Below are 17,556 nucleotides of genomic sequence, written 5' to 3'. Positions count from 1 at the left end.
GTGTCTACTGTCTTTAAATAATAAGTTTATACTTGATCACGGGTACAGTGACTCGTGCTGGGGTGGTTATAGAATCCTCCTATTGTAGAGGAGAACAGATAATTTGTATTTCATTGGCCATTGAAGAAATGAATGTGGGCTAGTGCAGGAAGTCCAAGTGTCTTTGCCAAATGACACACACTTCCTCAAGGAAGTTGAGTTTTGGGAGGAAAAGGTCCCAATTGAGAAATACAGGACAGAGGCCTGAATACCGTTCTGTTGGATGAGGGGAATGTGTGCCATTGTATTACTCTTCACTACTTCATGGTAATTGGGTGGTTATGGGAGTGGGAAACTTAGTCAGGAAGCTGACCTGCTTCGGCTGTTTTTCTGATAATTTTCCATCAAAAAGAGGAAAATTGTGTTTGATGCTAAACTAGAAGGTTTGCACCCATTGAATCCTCACTGAAGGAAGGGGCAGAATCCATGCTGTGGTACAGACCAACCTCCCACATCAAGGAGAGGACAGAACATGCCTTGTGTTACCAGGAATTTTCTTAATCAATGGTACTTACCCTTCAACTGAGCAGCAGAGCTATTCTGTCATCAAATAGGAGACACAGAGAGACAGGACATCCTCCTGTCCTCACATGGCAGCAGGAGATGTGTTTCAATATATGCTGACCCAGCATCTTTATCCTCTCTTTCCTCCCACTTCTGGCTGCTGGGCTGACAGGGAGGTAACCCTGCTGTTCCTCTCCCTGCATCCGGGTTCCACATCGAGCCGTAGCTGAAATGGGAAGGGGAAGTTAATAAATGAATCTCAGTTGCTCCCACGCAGCTGGATCCTTTTGCTTAATACACCCTTCTCTGTCTGGTGCCAACATACAAAGTAGCTTGTTTATTATAGTTACCTCCATGATGTGCTAGACACTATCCAAACATATAATAAATATATAGTGAACTGTCCGAAAGAGCTCAGAATCTGAGAAAAGGGAGGAGGGAGAGGGATAAAACCTAATAAATATATGTGTGTGTAAACAGTATCAACTATTTCCATCTTATCTGTTGGCATTTTGCTTATTCTACCTGGGATACGTACAGAGTGAGAACACCAGAAATAGCTGCTAGGAGTTGAGGATCCCGACTCAAGCCCTCAGTCTGGTAATGGGCATCTAGAATGTTGGCTTGTAAGTTTTCTTTCTTTCAACAGAGAAGTAAAACAGTGAAAATATGAATAATTCATTAGTTAGTTAATGTTCTCTGTTCCCCGGGGTTCCAAAGCTGTTATATAAATGAAATAGGCACCCTTGGTTTACATCTAATAGTACAGCTGAGTGTTGCATCATCAGTGTTTCAGGATTTAGAACAGCAAAGGAATGCTGAGTGGCTCTGACACTCAGATCAGGTATGAGACAACATTATTATACTGTGACCCAAATGTTTCACTGTCTAAAAGCAAAAGGACTGGATAGTGATGGGATTGTTGTAAAGTGTTTTAGAGCTCTTTCTCGGTGCTGGTTCAGATCTACTGAGGGCTGTTCAGGTCCTAGTAGACCAAGTGTTCACATGAAACCTGCCTCCACAATGGGTGCTGACTGGATCCTTGTTGGCAGTATTAACAGAGAGGCCAAGGACTGAGAACACTCAAGAGTAAAACTCTCCTCCTGGAGGTGATCCTTCCAGATCAGGGTTGAGGCACATTAATGAGGCAATGTGGGGAAGCTTGTTCTGCTGTTGCCTGCACTTCACCTGCTCTGTAGCCAGAGGATTTCAGTCTTCAGGCCCGGACAGAATTTCTGATAAAGCATATTAATTTCTATAAATAAGATATCATACAGATACCATATTGATATTAGTAAGGGGTGATTTCCTTATGTGGAATGTAATCTCCCCCTCATGAGATCTCTCTTCTTATTAGAATTGACTATCATGAGAGTTTTGAGTATAAACCAACAAGGCTTGTGAGATGACTCCAAGCCCAAACTGAGAATATTCAACTCTCTGAGATTCCAAGAGATGTTGGGAGAAGTAATTTGAGTTAAAAAGCAGAGGCAGCTTTAAAATCAGTGAATACAGTGGAAATGTCATTTATGTTTCATTGCCCAGATCTCCTTCCTGGTGTCAGAATGTGCAGCCAACCAAATGTCCATTGGTTGAAAGGAATTAGTTGTTTTATAATAATAGAACATCCCGCTGTATATTTCATAAGTCTGCATTGTGCAAAGAGCAGCACAAGATGGTGGCATTAGCAATGGGAGGGTGCTTTGGAACACAGATCCATACAGAATGCCGATTTGCTTTCATGAAGGTAACTTAGGCTGTTTTGTAAGCCCAGTTTTTCATGCTGCTGTCATGGTGTTTAGAAATCAGGGGCATGGTAATCAGGTTTTAGTGGAAAGTGATTTTAACAAATACTTGGCACTGCAGCAACTACATTTTTAACTAAACTTTCTTGAGTTATAAACAGCTTGGTAGCTTAATTTAAAGAGTAAGGGAAGCAGCTTTGCAGGGTGTGGCCTTTTGCTTGCCCATGGTCCTGTTTAAGCTACTGGAGCTCTGCTTGGGCATAGGGATCCACCTACATGGAGCATTTCACAAGACTGGAGCCTGTGAGCATTTTGCTGGGGGAAAGCAAAGCCAAGCAAACACTGTAGGAATACCACAGTAAGAGGATTCAGATGCACTTTAAAACAGAAGTTTCAGTGCAGCCGTTTGACAACTGTTGTATTTATGCCAGTGCAAAGATGGAAGGATGTGTTTTAATGCTATTTAATGTAGTGTGCACTGAAACTTATTCTTTTACATTTGCATTTAAGACTGCAGTACATGCACACTGTGGTTTAATTTACTGTAGTTCAGCTGAATTTGTAGCATATTTCTTTTCCTTGGCATTGATTCCTGCTGTTGATAACCTAGTCATTGAGGGAGGAGGAGAGGCCAGATTGGTAACACAAAACTGTAGCATGTTGTTGCTGCCACTGCAACAAACACAAATTTCTTAGCTACTACATCATGTCTCGGTCAGTTCTGCTGTAAAATTAGGTTGAAGGGGGAGCCTCAGCCATGACCATTGAAAACCCAATGCTGTATCTGAGTTGACGTATCTGGAGCAGATAAATTCTTAATACAAATAGATCTTGATAGCTTCAATATTCTGCAGTCTGCTTTTTTCTGACCTAGGGAGTGTCCCAAAGTAAGGTCTTGGCAAACTGGATTGTGAATCTCATTTCCGGTAAGAAATGCAAAGGCATCTAACAAATTCTGTGGTATTCCAAGAACAAGGCACTAAAGGTAAAGGGTCTCTGTACAGTGTTAAACCCCCGATCCTGCAATATGTACACATGCAAAACTTCCAGGGACTGCAAAGTGAGTTTTGCATACAACAGAATTTGCCCTATGTAATTTAATATTATAGTAGAACAAAGAGGAAGGAGAGATACAAATTGCAAGTCTGTCTCGCTGGGCTGTGTGAGGTTGTTCTCTTATATACAGTAACTAGAAAATACTGAATCTATAAGTACATGAGCTTCATTGCCTGGTTCTGCAGTGAGCTGTGTTAAGTGTTTGCTAATTTTGGAGTGGCTTGACTTGACTTTGACACTTCTTCCCAACTGAGTACCCACAGATATATTGGAATAGAAATTGTGAACTCATTTCTCAGTTTTGATGGGTGGCAACTGACACTTCTCCTTCAGAAAGGCCAATTATTCTGCTTCTTGTTATGTTTTGGTAATACATATTCTCTTTTCTTACTAAAGATAAAGCCACCAACCCGTCTAACAGACAAGAAGACTGGGAGTACATCATTGGGTTCTGTGACCAGATCAACAAAGAACTTGAAGGGTGTGTGTTCCAAGTCAGTCAGACTTAGTACTGTAGTTTAACTTTCTCAATTGAGACAAAATTTTATGTCCAGTTGTTAATGTTTCATTTAGTATGCTGATATTACAAGGAAAACATGAGCATAAAGGAAGTAGGGTAATGTGGAAGGATATACCAAAGCGCTGCCTCTTTTCTTTGAAAAGCAGCGTGATCTGAGTGCAGGATTGGGTGCCAGGAAAACATGAGTTCTAAACCTGCCTCTGACACTGACTGCTTCTCTGGCATTGGGGATCTTTCCTAACCTATGTGCCTCTATTTCTCAATCTGTAAAATGGAGATGATAATAATCCTTATCATTTATGTAAGACTTTACATCTTTAAAAAAATATATAAACAACCAACAAATCCTCATGAGTTATGGCACTCTTGCAAAGTAAGGAAATATTATTCTACCGTAGAGAAAGCAAAATGAGGCAGAGAGAGGGTTCAAGGCCACACCATGAATTATTCAGTGAAGCAGGATTAGAACTCAGGAATTCCTGCCTACCAGCTCTGTGCACAGCCCACTAGACTATGTTCCTTTTTTACATGTGCAAACACCCCAGTTTACACAGGTGCTGTGAGTATTATTTTGTTAAAGCGCTTTGAAAATGTCAAGCTATAGAAGGGCTAAGTGGCATTTCCTTTTAATTTTGTGATACCCTATTTGTCTAAACAGAAGATTATGTGAAAGTCTAAAAGGTTAAAAAAATCCCTGTGTCTGTTTCATTTATAATGTGGTGCCTTGGTTTGTTTCAGTCCACAGATAGCCGTGAGACTACTAGCTCATAAGATCCAGTCACCCCAAGAATGGGAGGCGGTCCAGGCCTTGACGGTAGGTAGTCCTTACCTCCTCTCTCAAAGCCCAGAGCCTAGCTGGTGTCTTCAGTGTGGAATTTAAGGGGACGGTGATCCATAGTGTTCAACGGGGTTGTCTAGTACCATCATTCCCATGCTCACTGATACTGACGCAATCAACTCCTTAATTCTTCTCTGCAAGGGGATGGAGACTGAGAAAGAAGGATATTTGCCTCATGTAATTTAAACATGCTGTTAGTTTACTAACTGCACTGGAGCCAGAAAATCTCAGTTTCACTCTAGGTCCTTTTGTTACCTTCAGGGAGTTTTTTCTTCACCACTGTCACCCCTCCCAGGAGATGGCTCCCCAGCATGCTCTGTTGAGATTGGGGAGGCTGCCTGCTTTGATAATGTTTCACAGTCAAAGAAGTGGGGTTCAAGCCTTGTGTCCTTGGGCAGAAGTTCCTCTCTCTCAATGAAATGTGACCCTTACCTGTAGTGGCCTCCCTTAGAGGAAAGCAGCTGTGTTATTTCCCTGGGTTTGGGGTGTGTTGATTTCACCACCTCTTTCTGTTGCTTGAACACAGGTGCTGGAAGCTTGTATGAAGAACTGTGGGAGAAGATTTCATAATGAAGTAGGGAAGTTTCGGTTTTTAAACGAGTTAATAAAAGTTGTGTCTCCGAAGGTCAGTCTTTAAGCTATTTTCTATACCCCTGTGTGACTTTCTGGCCTTTCTAAAACCACAATTAGCTCCCAAAGAGTGCAGCACAGTGTCTGACTCACTGTGTGAATTAGTCGTAGCTTTTGTTGGCTGCGTGTTTTGCACTCTGATTACTAGTTCTTTCAGCAAGCGGTCGTTGTTTTACCATTGCTGGTGCAATACTTAGCATTGCTCATTTCCTTAATGTGGCGCAAGGACTTTTGGACCTTGTGTTACTCATTGTGTTTAAACATGAGCATCAGGAGGGAGAAAGTGTGATTCAGTGGTTAGAGCAAGGGACTAGGAGTTGGGACTCTCCGTTTGGTTCCTGGCTCTGCTACTGACTTGCTGTGTTATCTTGGGCAAATTGCTTCATCTCTGTGAATCGGTGTGGCAGGCAGATAATACTTACGTACCTTATAGGGGTGTCATGGGGCTTGATTAATGTTTGTAAAGCATTTGGAGATTCTTTGGTGAAAGATGATGGCAAAGTACCACCATCACTATCCTTTTCTTATGACAAAAACAGCTGAACACTAACGAGAGGTCTGATCCTTCTTCCATTGACATCACTGGCAAAGCTCCTACTGATGTCTTTGGGAACAGGATTAGGCCCAGAGCAACCCATTTACCCTTGGTGTAACTCCAAACTGAATTTGGCTCATGTTGTCTCAGGTAGCTCGAGATAAGATAATGTTTTATCATGAAGAACAATATAGATGTTACTTTAAAGAAGCAAGGGAAGTTTTTTGTCTTGGTGAACTGCATCTTGTATCACTGTAATGATGAGTGCTGTTGGCCATCTGTGTTACGAAACTGTATCCCAGATCAGCACGGACAGGATATTCAGACTCCCATCTAATGTGAAAACAGACTGTAATGAGCACCTAATGAACTCCCATATTAAGTGGGTTTTTTTACAAAGGAGAGAGAGAGAAATATAATTTTTTTCCTTCCCTTTTTCCCCTCTCAGTACCTGGGAGACAGAGTCTCAGAGAAGGTGAAAACCAAAGTGATTGAGTTGCTCTACAGCTGGACAGTGGCACTGCCAGAAGAATCCAAAATCAAAGATGCCTACTACATGCTGAAGAGACAAGGTGGGAAGCAGCATTCCTGCACCCCACATTTTAAGCAGGAATGTCACAAAGCGAGGGCACTTAAGAAGGCAGTCTCTGACTATCTGGGGGCAGGCCTGGCTCAGTCAGATGGCAGACAGTTCTCCAAATGCTTTGTCTAAACGAGAATGTGACACCGGTTTAACTTAAATTTGTTTTTAAGCTAATTTAGTTAGTGCAAACCCTGGTGTAGACACTTATTTTTGTATGAGTGGCTTATCTTGGTTTAGCATACACTGGTTCCTAGTCAATCTAAGCTAAACAAATCTGGTATAAACCAAAATAAGAGCATCTGCACAGCCTCTTGCCCCAGTATAAGTAAATTGCTTTAAAATTGCACCTTTAACTAATGCAACTTTTTCATGTAGGCAAGGCCTAAAGTGCTCAGAAGAGACACACATTGCTTCAGCACAAAGAATCTGTCTTCAGAAGCCTCTCTGCATATAGTGCACAGATAGGGATTTTATGGTAGGGACTGACCATGAAATGTGACCTTTTCTCCACGTAGTAGCTAGGAGTTTTTGAATGACCACATCCTGCATTATTGTTCTCTGCTTTTCTGTCCTGCCTCTCTTATGCTACGAGTATACATTATTTTAGGTTTGCACAAAGCAGGATTACATGAGACCTTACACTGGGGCTCCCAGGCCAATATGAAAGGTGAAAGAGACATAGTGGAGAGCTATTGATTATACTGGTCGGGTACAGAAACTGTAAGGATGTGGCAAACTAACTCCTGGAGTGTTAGCCTTTCCCTAAGGAGAACATCCCTCGTTTCACCAGATAACATGTACAGGGATTAATCCTCATTGAAACATCCTCCAATCCCAGTGTTTGAAGAGTTGGGCTGCATGTTCTCTCTCAAACCAGCATGTGAACAGCAGCACTGGCCTTCTCTGTGCTTCCTGTATGCAGATTGTCCTGAGTGACTGCCTGTACAAACCTACTTTGTTTTCTCTTTCTTCTCCCAGGTATTGTTATGTGTGACCCTGTAATTCCAGTGGATAGAACCCTGATCCCCTCTCCACCACCTCGCCCCAAAAACCCTGTGTTTGATGATGAGGAGAAATCCAAGGTAAAGTGAAGGCTGGAATCTCAATACCCACCAACAAAACAAAACAAAACTTAAAGTAAGACTCTGAGGAAGTGCTCTGACTCAGCTCTAATCTGCGGGTAGGTGGGCCCGATTTCACATGGGCTGTGGGTTTGATTCTTACCACTAATGCCCTGAACTTGGGGACTCAAGAGTTAAAATCCAGAGTGAGACACTATCTCAGTGTTATCACTATCTGGCCATTTGTAGTTAAGTTGCTCTCCGACTGCTGTGAAGGAGGAGAGGGAAAGCTTTTCACCTTTCTGCAGTGGGAAGAACTCTTGTCTAGTATCAAAAAGTCTCCAAGATTCCAATGTGCTTATATGGTACATGAATGAAAATCTGGTAATTTAACAGAAAACAAAATAGCAAATCCATGAATTACTCCATGAATGGAAGTTACTGTAGCTAAAAAAGCAAAGTAAGCTGCTTTGACTTAAATCTACTTTCTCTTAACTGCCCACTTCACTTTCTCCAGTGCAGCAGTCGGTGGATACATGATTGTTCTGCCTCCCTTTATTAAGAGGCTACTCTTTCCTAAAAAGTTCTCTTCTCTTCTCACAGCTTTTAGCCAAACTGTTAAAAAGCAAAAACCCAGATGACTTACAAGAGGCAAACAAGCTGATTAAATCCATGGTAAAAGAGGTAAGAAAAAACAATAGAATTATTTATTTAAGAAACCCCTGTAAGGATGATCATTATCATAAATTGTCATTTATAAACATTTTAACACTAGCTAGTGCATCGCTTTAGTGACTTGTGAATGTCAGTATCACTGGGTTTGTTCTTTCACTCTCCATTTGTACTGCTAGTACAATTAGTTAAACTAGCCTGCTCATCTGTGCTTGAAGCTTTGGGGACTGAATGACATGGGAATCAGCAATAAAGTCTAGAACCTTTCACCTGACTAGGGTTGACAGTTTGCATCCAGTCCATAATAACTGAAAGTTGATATCATCCAATGGCTGTTGTGAAATGAGTTTGTTGTTGAGTCTCACTCTGGGTCCCAGTTAACAGGTGTTTGCATCACAAAACCTCTTTAGCTTGTTCCCTTGCTGGAAGATATAGCAGAAAGAGCAAGGATCAAATGGACCATGGGGAATGAACTACCTTCTTACCCCTCAAGGTGACACTCTGCAGCAGGGATTGTGAGGGAGAAGCTTGCACTGCTGCTGTCTTTGTAATATCTGATCTGTGGATACAGAGAACTGTCTCCAGGATTGTCAGTCTCGCACTTATCCCAGGCTACATATTTATGAAGTTGTGATGTGTCCATTCACTCCAGTATCCAGGAGTCATGGAGTTCAAGTGACCCAGTGTTGTTCTAGCAAGGAGAATACAAGTCACTGGAATCTCTTTTCTATATAAATTAACCCTGCCTCCATGCAATTCTAGGCATCACATTGGAAAGGCCTCCTCTATCTTTGGTGGAGAGCATGGAGTCCTAATTAGAATGGGTTAGAAATTTTCCAATGGAATGTTTTTGCATTGGAAAATGCCAGTTTGTTGAAAGTGAAACATTTTGTGGAAACGTGTTGATTTCAACAAAATTTTGTTTAGGGAGAAAACGGAACAGAATATTCCAGTTCGAACACTTCAGAACAGAATGTTTTGATTTTCCATTCTGAAATGACTTTTTGTTTAATTTTTTAAAAAATGTATATTGTGTAATATAAAATTTTAAAAAGTCAAAATTGGAAGAAAACATTTCAATTTTATTGAAACAAAACATTTCAGTTGACCCAAAACAATTTTGGTTTTAACATTTCTTTCTGAGGAAGTTTTGAATTTTTTAAATTTTTGTTCTGTGTCAGAATGGACAGGTTTTTTTTTTTAAATTGTGGAGTTTCCAGCAAAATAGAAAATCTAGTTCCCACCCAGCTCTATTTCAAATATGCATCAGCATTTCATCTGATGCAACTCACAGCTGAACTCCTGCTGTTGAGATCTTGTGGGAAGATTCACTCTCCTCTTTTTGTTTTAAACCCTGAAGGATGAGGCTCGGATCCAGAAGGTGACAAAACGCATGCACACTCTAGAGGAAGTGAATAACAATGTGAAACTGTTGAATGAGATGCTGGTTCACTACAGCAAAGAGGACTCGACGGAGGCTGATAAGGAGCTCATGAAGGTGGGTACAAGCTCATCCTTCTTCATAGGAATCCTTCAGCATTTTCTTCTTCCAGACTTTATAAAGCTTTATCTTTGCACAAAGTTACAAATATGCAGAACAAAGTGATCAATAATATGAAGGGCAGTGATCAAAACTGAGAGCAATTTATGGGAACAATCAGCTGGAGATGCTAATACTGTGCACTTAACACCTTTCATCTGAAGGACTCAAAGTTCCTTGTAAAGAAGCAGGCACTATCTCTATGTACAGGCGATGAAAGTGAGCACACCAGGAGTGCATGACGTGCTGCAATCACACAGCGTGTCAGTGGCAGAATCAGGAAGCCACATTTTCTGATTCCCAGTCCCACTGGCCATGCTGCTTGTGGTAGAAAAGCACCATGTTCAACTAAACTTAAAATCTCTGACTCAAACAACAAAGGCTTTCTTCCCTTCAGGGGAAGAGCTTTTAGACACTTTATTTAATGGAAAGAGCACCAGGAAAATAATAACCAAAAGGAACAATAAAGATTGGTTTAATTTCTTTAATAGACACATCTTTAATCTACCAGAGGTTCTCCATGGCTGGACATGCACATTTCACTCTATAATGTGAAAAATAAAAATGATATATACGTGAGCACCTGAGGTGATAATTAAAAAAACCAACTAATTGAGAAACTTGCCCTTCCTTGACCCTATCTCCACCAGAGAGGAGGTAGTGACCTGTGTGCTCATGGACCACTCCCTGGACTGAAGACAGGAATTTTGGTTATGGCACAGGACAGGGACTAAGGCAATCTGGATTCAATTTCCAACTCTCACTTTGAGAAAGTCATGTGGTTTCCTTGTGCCCAGCTCCCCATCTATAAAATGAGGATGATAATGCTTCTGTTTCCCCAATTAGATCAGAGGCTCTTCGGGGCAGGGAGTGTACAGCACTTATCACAATGGGACTTCGTCCTCATTTGGGATCTTTAGCAGCTACTGTAGCAGAGATGATGATAAAAGTAGTCCAGCATATGGAATGCAAATTAACCATAAATGCCCATAGGATGGAGGACTGATGGCATCAGTGGTGTGCTGTGACATTTTTAGTAAGGCAGGCAACAACTCACTTGCATGCCTTAGGCGGTCCAGAATGGTGTCCTACATGTGGTATGGCAAGATCTACAAAATGGCATTTCCCATGGGGCCGGACGTAATAGTCCCAGAGGCTGCCAGTTGGACAACGCACAGCTGGTCGGGCATGCAGTGCATGCCTTGCATACACAGACAGCGTGTTGCGGGCTGGTGTTCATCTGTATTATTCTGAAAATGTAGATTGGACTCGGACTCCTTAGGCTGATAAAATGGTGACTAGCCCCCATAGGGCTGGGGAAAGGGGCACTGGCACCCAGTTGGACCAGCACTCGCATCAAGGGAAGACTCTGGGTATCCCTTCATACCGGCACTTCCATGCAAATGAATCCTTTTGTGCTGACTGTGAGAACAGTGTTTGCTGCTGTCGATGGCTTTTGGCTGGTAAGACCCTTTCTCCTGATCTCTCTTCCTAGGAGCTCTATGAAAGGTGTGAAACCAGGAGACGGACGCTATTCAAACTGGCCAGTGAGACAGAGGATAATGACAGCAGTTTGGGTAAAACAACCATCTTCCCTTTTTGGCAGGAAGGGTATGTGGCTTAAGGAGGAGATTGCAGCCAGACTGATGTGGCTGGCAACTATGCAGGAGGGCTATTCATGTTACATTACTTATTTCTGTGGCACCATGGATGTGTACAGCCCCTAACAGGCGGATAAAAAAACAACGTCCTTAAAGCGTACAATCTACATTAGAGCAGGGACCTGGCAGTAAGAATTGGTAGGTAAGGAGTCTGTGGGTGATACGATCTCAGTGAATACAAGGTAGGGGGATACTGCTCTTAGAGGAGGGGAGTTGTCCCTATGGGAGGCTAATTACATATTACTTATTACAGCAGTGCCTCAGGGCCGGCTGAGAGTGGGGCTGGGGCCCGGTTGTGTGAGGCGCTGCACAGACAGTCCCTGCCCCGAAGAGCTTGCAATCTAAATAGTGGATTGTTGATGATGATTAAATAGTTGATTATTGAGCATACAAAGCAGTAGACAGAGCAAGGTGACTGAAATCTCTACTGAAGTTGTTGCCTCTCTCTCACATCTAGGGGATATTCTCCAGGCCAGTGACAATTTATCCCGGGTAATAAACTCCTATAAAAAAATAATCGAGGGTCAAGTCATCAATGGTGAAGTGGACATCCCTACGTTGTCTGCAACGGAAGGTGAGTAGCCCTCCTCCACAGCCATCTGTTCTGTTTGACTAAGCACACCTGCATCTAACCTGAGCTTTCCTGTCTAGATTACTAACAGCTGATGTGGAATGCAATGTTTTAATTAGGTTATTCAACAGTCCTGGCCACTTGAAGAGTTAAATACCAACAGGGGAGAAGTTAACATACATTTATTGCCCCAGCCTCATCTTGTTCTCTCTATGCTTAAATGTAAGGTGGGGAGCATTATCTAAGGGATCAGAGCACAGGATGGGGAGTCACGAGAGGTGGGTTCTGTTTCTGGCTGTGTCAGCAACTCAGTATGTGAATTTAGGCAAGTCCCTTGTGCAGCCACTGTCTGCCTCAGTTTCCCCATCTGGAAAATGGGACTAACAATACCCACCTCTCTGGGGTGCCATGAGGCATAATTATTGTTTGGAAAGCTCTTTAAGATTCTTGGATGAAAAGCATTAGGGAAATTCTACAGAGTGATGTCCCTTGTCATAGGGAAGAGCTGGGATATGGTTGTGACGAACATGAAGGGGACTCCGGACATAGACAGACCCTGTGGTTCTCTTTGGCTCTCTAGTTCCTTGATTGATTACAACCCGGGTCTCCTAAGTTCTAGCCAGAGCTAAGCAGGCATAGAAAGGATTGCTCCCTGCGCTACACAGAGTACATGGAATGGAGAGAGCAGTGACTGATTTGAGCTCTTCTTTCTATACAGAAGTTTCCTAACTCCACAGTGCCCAGCCCAATAGCAGTTAAACAGCAAATACTCCAGTGGAAAGCATCTAGGTTTCCTCTCTCCTGAAGAGTCAGAAGTTCTGATTTAAAAGGGAAGCCCCCTTACCCAAAGCATCCCTCTGATAACGTTGCCCTGGATATTGTGTTCACACTGTTCAGAGCCTTTGCTCCAGCTGGGTACAGTCCCTGTTTATAACTTGTCTTGCCATCACTGCAGGAAACGATCCCACGCTCAGCACACTCATTGACCTCGCTGGCATGGACGTTTCCAGCACCCCACCACCGCCAATGCCACCTACAACGCTAACACCAGCACCAACACCGGCGCCAGCACAAGCCTCATCAGAAATCCCCATCCTCCCCCCTCCTCCCCAAAAGTTTGGTCACTCACGGAGCCGGTCCTCCAGCCAAGTAGAAGCTCCTCTGACTCAGCAGAGCAGCACAGCCAATTCCCTTTCCTTGCTGGATGAGGAGCTGCTGTGTTTAGGTAAGAGGCTGGGGTGGCTAGGGTGCGTTCTGGGGAAAGGGCGTTATCATGGAGCTTGCTGCTAGAGCTGGGCAGCAGAGGACAGTGAATCAGAACCAGCTTCAGATTGCCAACACTGTGGTCCATTATTCTGGTTTGTTTTGGATGTTGTCATCCAAGGGACATCTAAGGAGCTCCTTCTACTGAGTGGCCCTGCTAATAGGAATTTGGCAGTAAGCTAGAATAAACCTTTTGGAGACTCCTAATGAAATCTGGGGTAGGCCACAAATGCAATGAGTTTGGTGTAATCCCAGTTTAGTCCCTACGAATGCTTGGCCACATCAGAAAGCCACCACCACACTTGGCTATACGTTTCAGGACTGGAATAGCAGTGGGTGCTGTGGTTAGGAGAAAAGAGCATTAGCAAATCAGCATGTGGCAGCCTGCACAATATGTGCCTGTGGGACTCATAGTGAATAGCAGGGGATGCTGCAGGTCAGGAAAGAGGTACATTGGAAGTGCTGCATAGACAAGCTGGCCTGCGTATGCAGGTCATGCTGCATGAAACCTATCAGCCTGTTGCTGATCATTGACATGGAACGAGCATGTCTCTTTCATCAATCTCTCACACTATTACAAACTTGAACTGAGTTGTTTTACACAGTAGTCAAACACCCGATAGGAGATAGAAGGGGATTATGAAAACAAACAGTCTAGCGCCCCTTCTTATTGCCTCTTGACTTTAATATTGACAGTTTTTGCAATTTTACTCCAGTTTCCAAATCTTTCTGTTAGAAATAACCAGTTTGTCCCGAGGGCGGATTGGGGTGAGGGTTGCCCTTTATTGCCTGCTCGTTCCAGCTCGACACCAGTGAGCAACGAGGGGGTTACCTTACAATTCTTTTATCCATAATAGTATGTAAATGTATATGTTTTCAGCAACTCCCCATAGACCCTTATTTGTTTACATTGACACCTATAAAATTAATATTAACAACCACATAATGAATGCAGTTATACCCGCCCCTGTTTGTTGTTTACAGGATTACCATCCAGCGGGCAGGCACAGCACCTTAAAACCTATTAATTTTACACTAACATTGTTTGACGTAAAGGTATGCTAGGGGGAGAAGGAAAACAATGCTTTCTTCCCATCAAAAGGCCTTGCACAGAAATGGCAATAGTTATTTTATTAGCCTCATTCCCAGCACAGATGGCCAGGAAGGGAGGAAAAGAGGAGGGATAACAGACTCTAACTAGAATTCACACCAATTAACAGAAACATGGTTTGCCCGTGCCTTGACCCCATTCCCTGTAGCTTAGGCCTGACCACTTGTCCAGCTTTTAACTCTTTACTCTCCTACACTTTTCTTCTGTGTTCAGGCCTGAATGACCCAGCCCCCAGTGCAGGGAAAGAGTCGACTGAAAACAACCAGTGGAATGTGTTCCAGGTACGAAGGGAGGGATTTACTGACCAAGAGCCTGTTGTTGTGGGAGGTCTCTGAGTGCTCTCTCTGTTGCAGTAATGGTGCATTTGCCATGTCCTGGGGGTGTGCTCATACGCAGGCTACAGACAATAACTTCCGGATGTGAAGGCCTGTGTCTTGCCTTTGTGTGTGCCCTTATGTAACTGGGATATCTGAATCTGTACAGAGAAGATATCTCTGCTTTCACTTTCCTTCTTTGTGTGTGCTACTTTTTGGTGTGTATCTCAACAAAGCTTGATACAAAAGCTACTCTCTCATGGGAGAGATGTCAGTAAGTATAGATTGAATAGAAACATGAGGCATGCTCCCTGTTTGCAAGGGGTGATGGCTGTATTCTGGACTGAACGCACTCAGAGGCCAAAGTTAGAGTCCATCATCCCAGGAGACCGCTACTGCTGAATGAACAGGTAGCACCTTCAGTTGTTGCTACACTGAAATGTACTGTCCATCTTCTCATGTCTCTGCTCTGATTTGGCTATTGTAAGTTTCTCTACCAAACTCCTGTCCACGAATAGTATCCAGTCCAGCACAGCACCATATGCTGTCAAGTAAAACTACAAATTAGACATAGTCTGACAGATGCAACAGCTCCATCTGCTTGCCGTTCCCTTCTTCCCCATCACATCCTAATGGGTGAGGCCTATCTCAGTGAGTTGTAGTGGTTTCCGTAAGGTATGGCAGGAATTAACAGCATGCACCTGTCCTCTCTTTTGCAGAATGACCAGGTGGACCTGGACTTCTTTAGTCCAAAGCCGGTGACTGTTGCCTGCAACTCTGCGGTGAACCCTCTTCTTCATCATCACACGTTACAGTCTGTGTGTGGAACGTCAGCGCCTCTGCCTTCCACGTTCACAGTCTCTCAGACGGTTTCCAATATCCCTGCACCTAATACTGCCCCGTTCCTGTTCTCTGTTGGACCAACTGCCCCTCTGGGCCCGCCAAAGGCTATGCCAGCTGCCCCCAGGTACCTCAGTTCAGCCGTGGAAGACAATGCTTTGCATAAGCTGGATGCACTGGGACATCTTCTTGAAGAGGCCAAAGGGTAATAGTCCTGGATTTTGCTTTCTCTCTCCTGTTTGAAAGTATCCCTTGCTACAGCTGTCAGGTTTGCAATAAGGATGCTCTGTTTCTCTCTCTAGTTTGATGGAAGTTTTCAGTTGGATAATGACGATCTTTCTGTTATTTAGCATCTCTTCTCTTGAAGGATCTCAGAGTACTTTGCAAACTGACATACAAACTATATCCAATGGTCACTGACCCACCACTGAAATGCAGCCAGCTCAGTGGTGAAGCACAGCATCTGCTTTGCACTGCACAGCTACACTACACAATGGTTCAGGTAGGCAGATTAAGTTGCCCAGAACACAGGGGCTAACAGGACCTACTCTTGTGGAAAGTGTCCTGGGATCCTTAAATGATCGTAAGTGACCAGGACCCTGATTTTCATATCATCCTCCATCAGTATCAGGTCCAGCACAATGCTGGGGCACCAGTTCATTGCTGATTTGGAGGGGAGTGACTCTTCCTGAATCACCACCACTCCCTGAAACACTGTGGTTTTCCATGTGGTCCTGAGCCAGCCCAACATTGCTCAACACACAGGATTTTACAGTGTCACGACACCCAGGTATGATTGCAGGCCGTTGCTTTCACTCTAGTTATTTGCCATTGTCTCAGGTTGTGCTGGAGATGGAGTGAAAGCCTGCTGCATGCTCACTGCTGTCACTGCCTCTTCTGTTAGTGGGTAGAGTTCTTAATTTGCCACTTTTATTTTTGTCTCCCTCCTAGGACTTCAGCCCAAGTGAAGTCAGCACCATTGGTTTTCCACCCTGGGGTTACCTTGCCAGCCACTGTCACCTCTGCCCCTTTAATAGCCACTGCAGGATTGCCAGTTGCTGCCCCAGTGGCCCCTGCCATTCCTTTTCCAAGCAGCTGCACGCCAGGTTCAGGAAGCCCTCTTTTCCAGCCAGCTTCATTCCAACAGCAAGGCAGCCCTCTGAAAGGGCCTGACGTGTCGTTGGCCAATGTCCATGTTCCCCTGGAGTCCATTAAACCCAGTAAGTAGCTCAGAGTCTGGACCATCCCTATTCCAATCCATTACTCTTAGATGTTGTCAATTAGCGATACAGGGCCAAATTCTGTCTGTTACATCCAGACAACTCTGAAGCATGTCTGTGGGGTTGCAGGGATAGAACTGAGAACAGAATCCAGCCCTTCGCACTGATGACATTTAGGGATGCTCTGCAACTAGTTCTGGTTGTAGCTTTCTGGTTCTCAAGGATGGGGCTGTTAGCATTTAAGCGTGGAGTGGACTTTCTTTCATTTGGATCTGCCCTGCCCACAACACAGTACATGCAAAAGGTTGTAGGGTCTCAGGCCAGGGTACTTTGGCCACCTCCTCCCACCCAGCAAGAGAATTAAGAGGCTGTTTGAGTCCCTTAATTTGAACCAATTGTTTTCTCCATGGAATCCCCTTTGCCTCCCTGTGTTCTCCTTACACTGCTTCATGTGTACAACAGAGCTGACTGTCGCCCCTGAGACCGTACTGCCACGTACAGCACTGGCTAAGAGCCTCACAGCCTCTACTGGCACTACAAACCATGGTTCGTTTTGAGCCAGGGCCTCCTCCTGGGTAGCAGGGCTGTGATTTTGGCACACACTCACCTGTGCTTCTCTGCCTGTGCTACTGCCATTAGCATCTCCACTGTGTTTTACCTAAAGACCACCCAGCAATGCCAAAGGCCAGCCTAACCTTCCTAAGCAGGACAGCGAGACGCAAGGTGTCTGTTGCTGCTGAGGAGGCGATCGGCCTTTGGTTAAAGTAGGTTGTTGTGTCAGCTCTGTTGCACACAGAGCACAAAACGTTTTGCTCCTGAAGTGTACTTTTAAAACAATGGAAAGCTTGTTGAT

The 17,556-nt window shown here is 43.9% G+C and overlaps 1 protein-coding gene across 2 annotated transcripts in view; it reads left to right on the top strand.

The window, feature by feature from the left end:
* Positions 1–17,556, top strand: part of GGA3 (golgi associated, gamma adaptin ear containing, ARF binding protein 3) — a 28,422-nt gene that overhangs the window by 4,282 nt on the left and 6,584 nt on the right. The window contains exons 2-14 of one of the 2 annotated variants that reach the window (XM_067547530.1): positions 3,741–3,825; positions 4,603–4,678; positions 5,229–5,327; positions 6,316–6,439; positions 7,429–7,532; positions 8,115–8,195; positions 9,544–9,681; positions 11,219–11,300; positions 11,842–11,958; positions 12,911–13,180; positions 14,543–14,610; positions 15,363–15,688; positions 16,435–16,703. In XM_067547530.1, coding sequence (XP_067403631.1) covers positions 3,741–3,825; positions 4,603–4,678; positions 5,229–5,327; positions 6,316–6,439; positions 7,429–7,532; positions 8,115–8,195; positions 9,544–9,681; positions 11,219–11,300; positions 11,842–11,958; positions 12,911–13,180; positions 14,543–14,610; positions 15,363–15,688; positions 16,435–16,703 — 1,839 coding nt within the window. Of the gene's footprint in view, positions 1–3,740; positions 3,826–4,602; positions 4,679–5,228; positions 5,328–6,315; positions 6,440–6,847; positions 6,926–7,428; positions 7,533–8,114; positions 8,196–9,543; positions 9,682–11,218; positions 11,301–11,841; positions 11,959–12,910; positions 13,181–14,542; positions 14,611–15,362; positions 15,689–16,434; positions 16,704–17,556 lie in introns of those variants that run through there. The other variant, XM_067547531.1, reaches the window with a different exon arrangement.

Source organism: Emydura macquarii, unplaced genomic scaffold (assembly GCF_026122565.2).
Source record: "Emydura macquarii macquarii isolate MOO-44397 ecotype Brisbane River unplaced genomic scaffold, CSIRO-AGI_Emac_v2 contig_1230, whole genome shotgun sequence".
NCBI classification, from domain to species: Eukaryota; Metazoa; Chordata; order Testudines; family Chelidae; genus Emydura; species Emydura macquarii.
The sequence above is the reverse complement of the archived record's forward strand: the minus strand, read 5'-3'. Positions and strand labels throughout refer to the sequence as shown.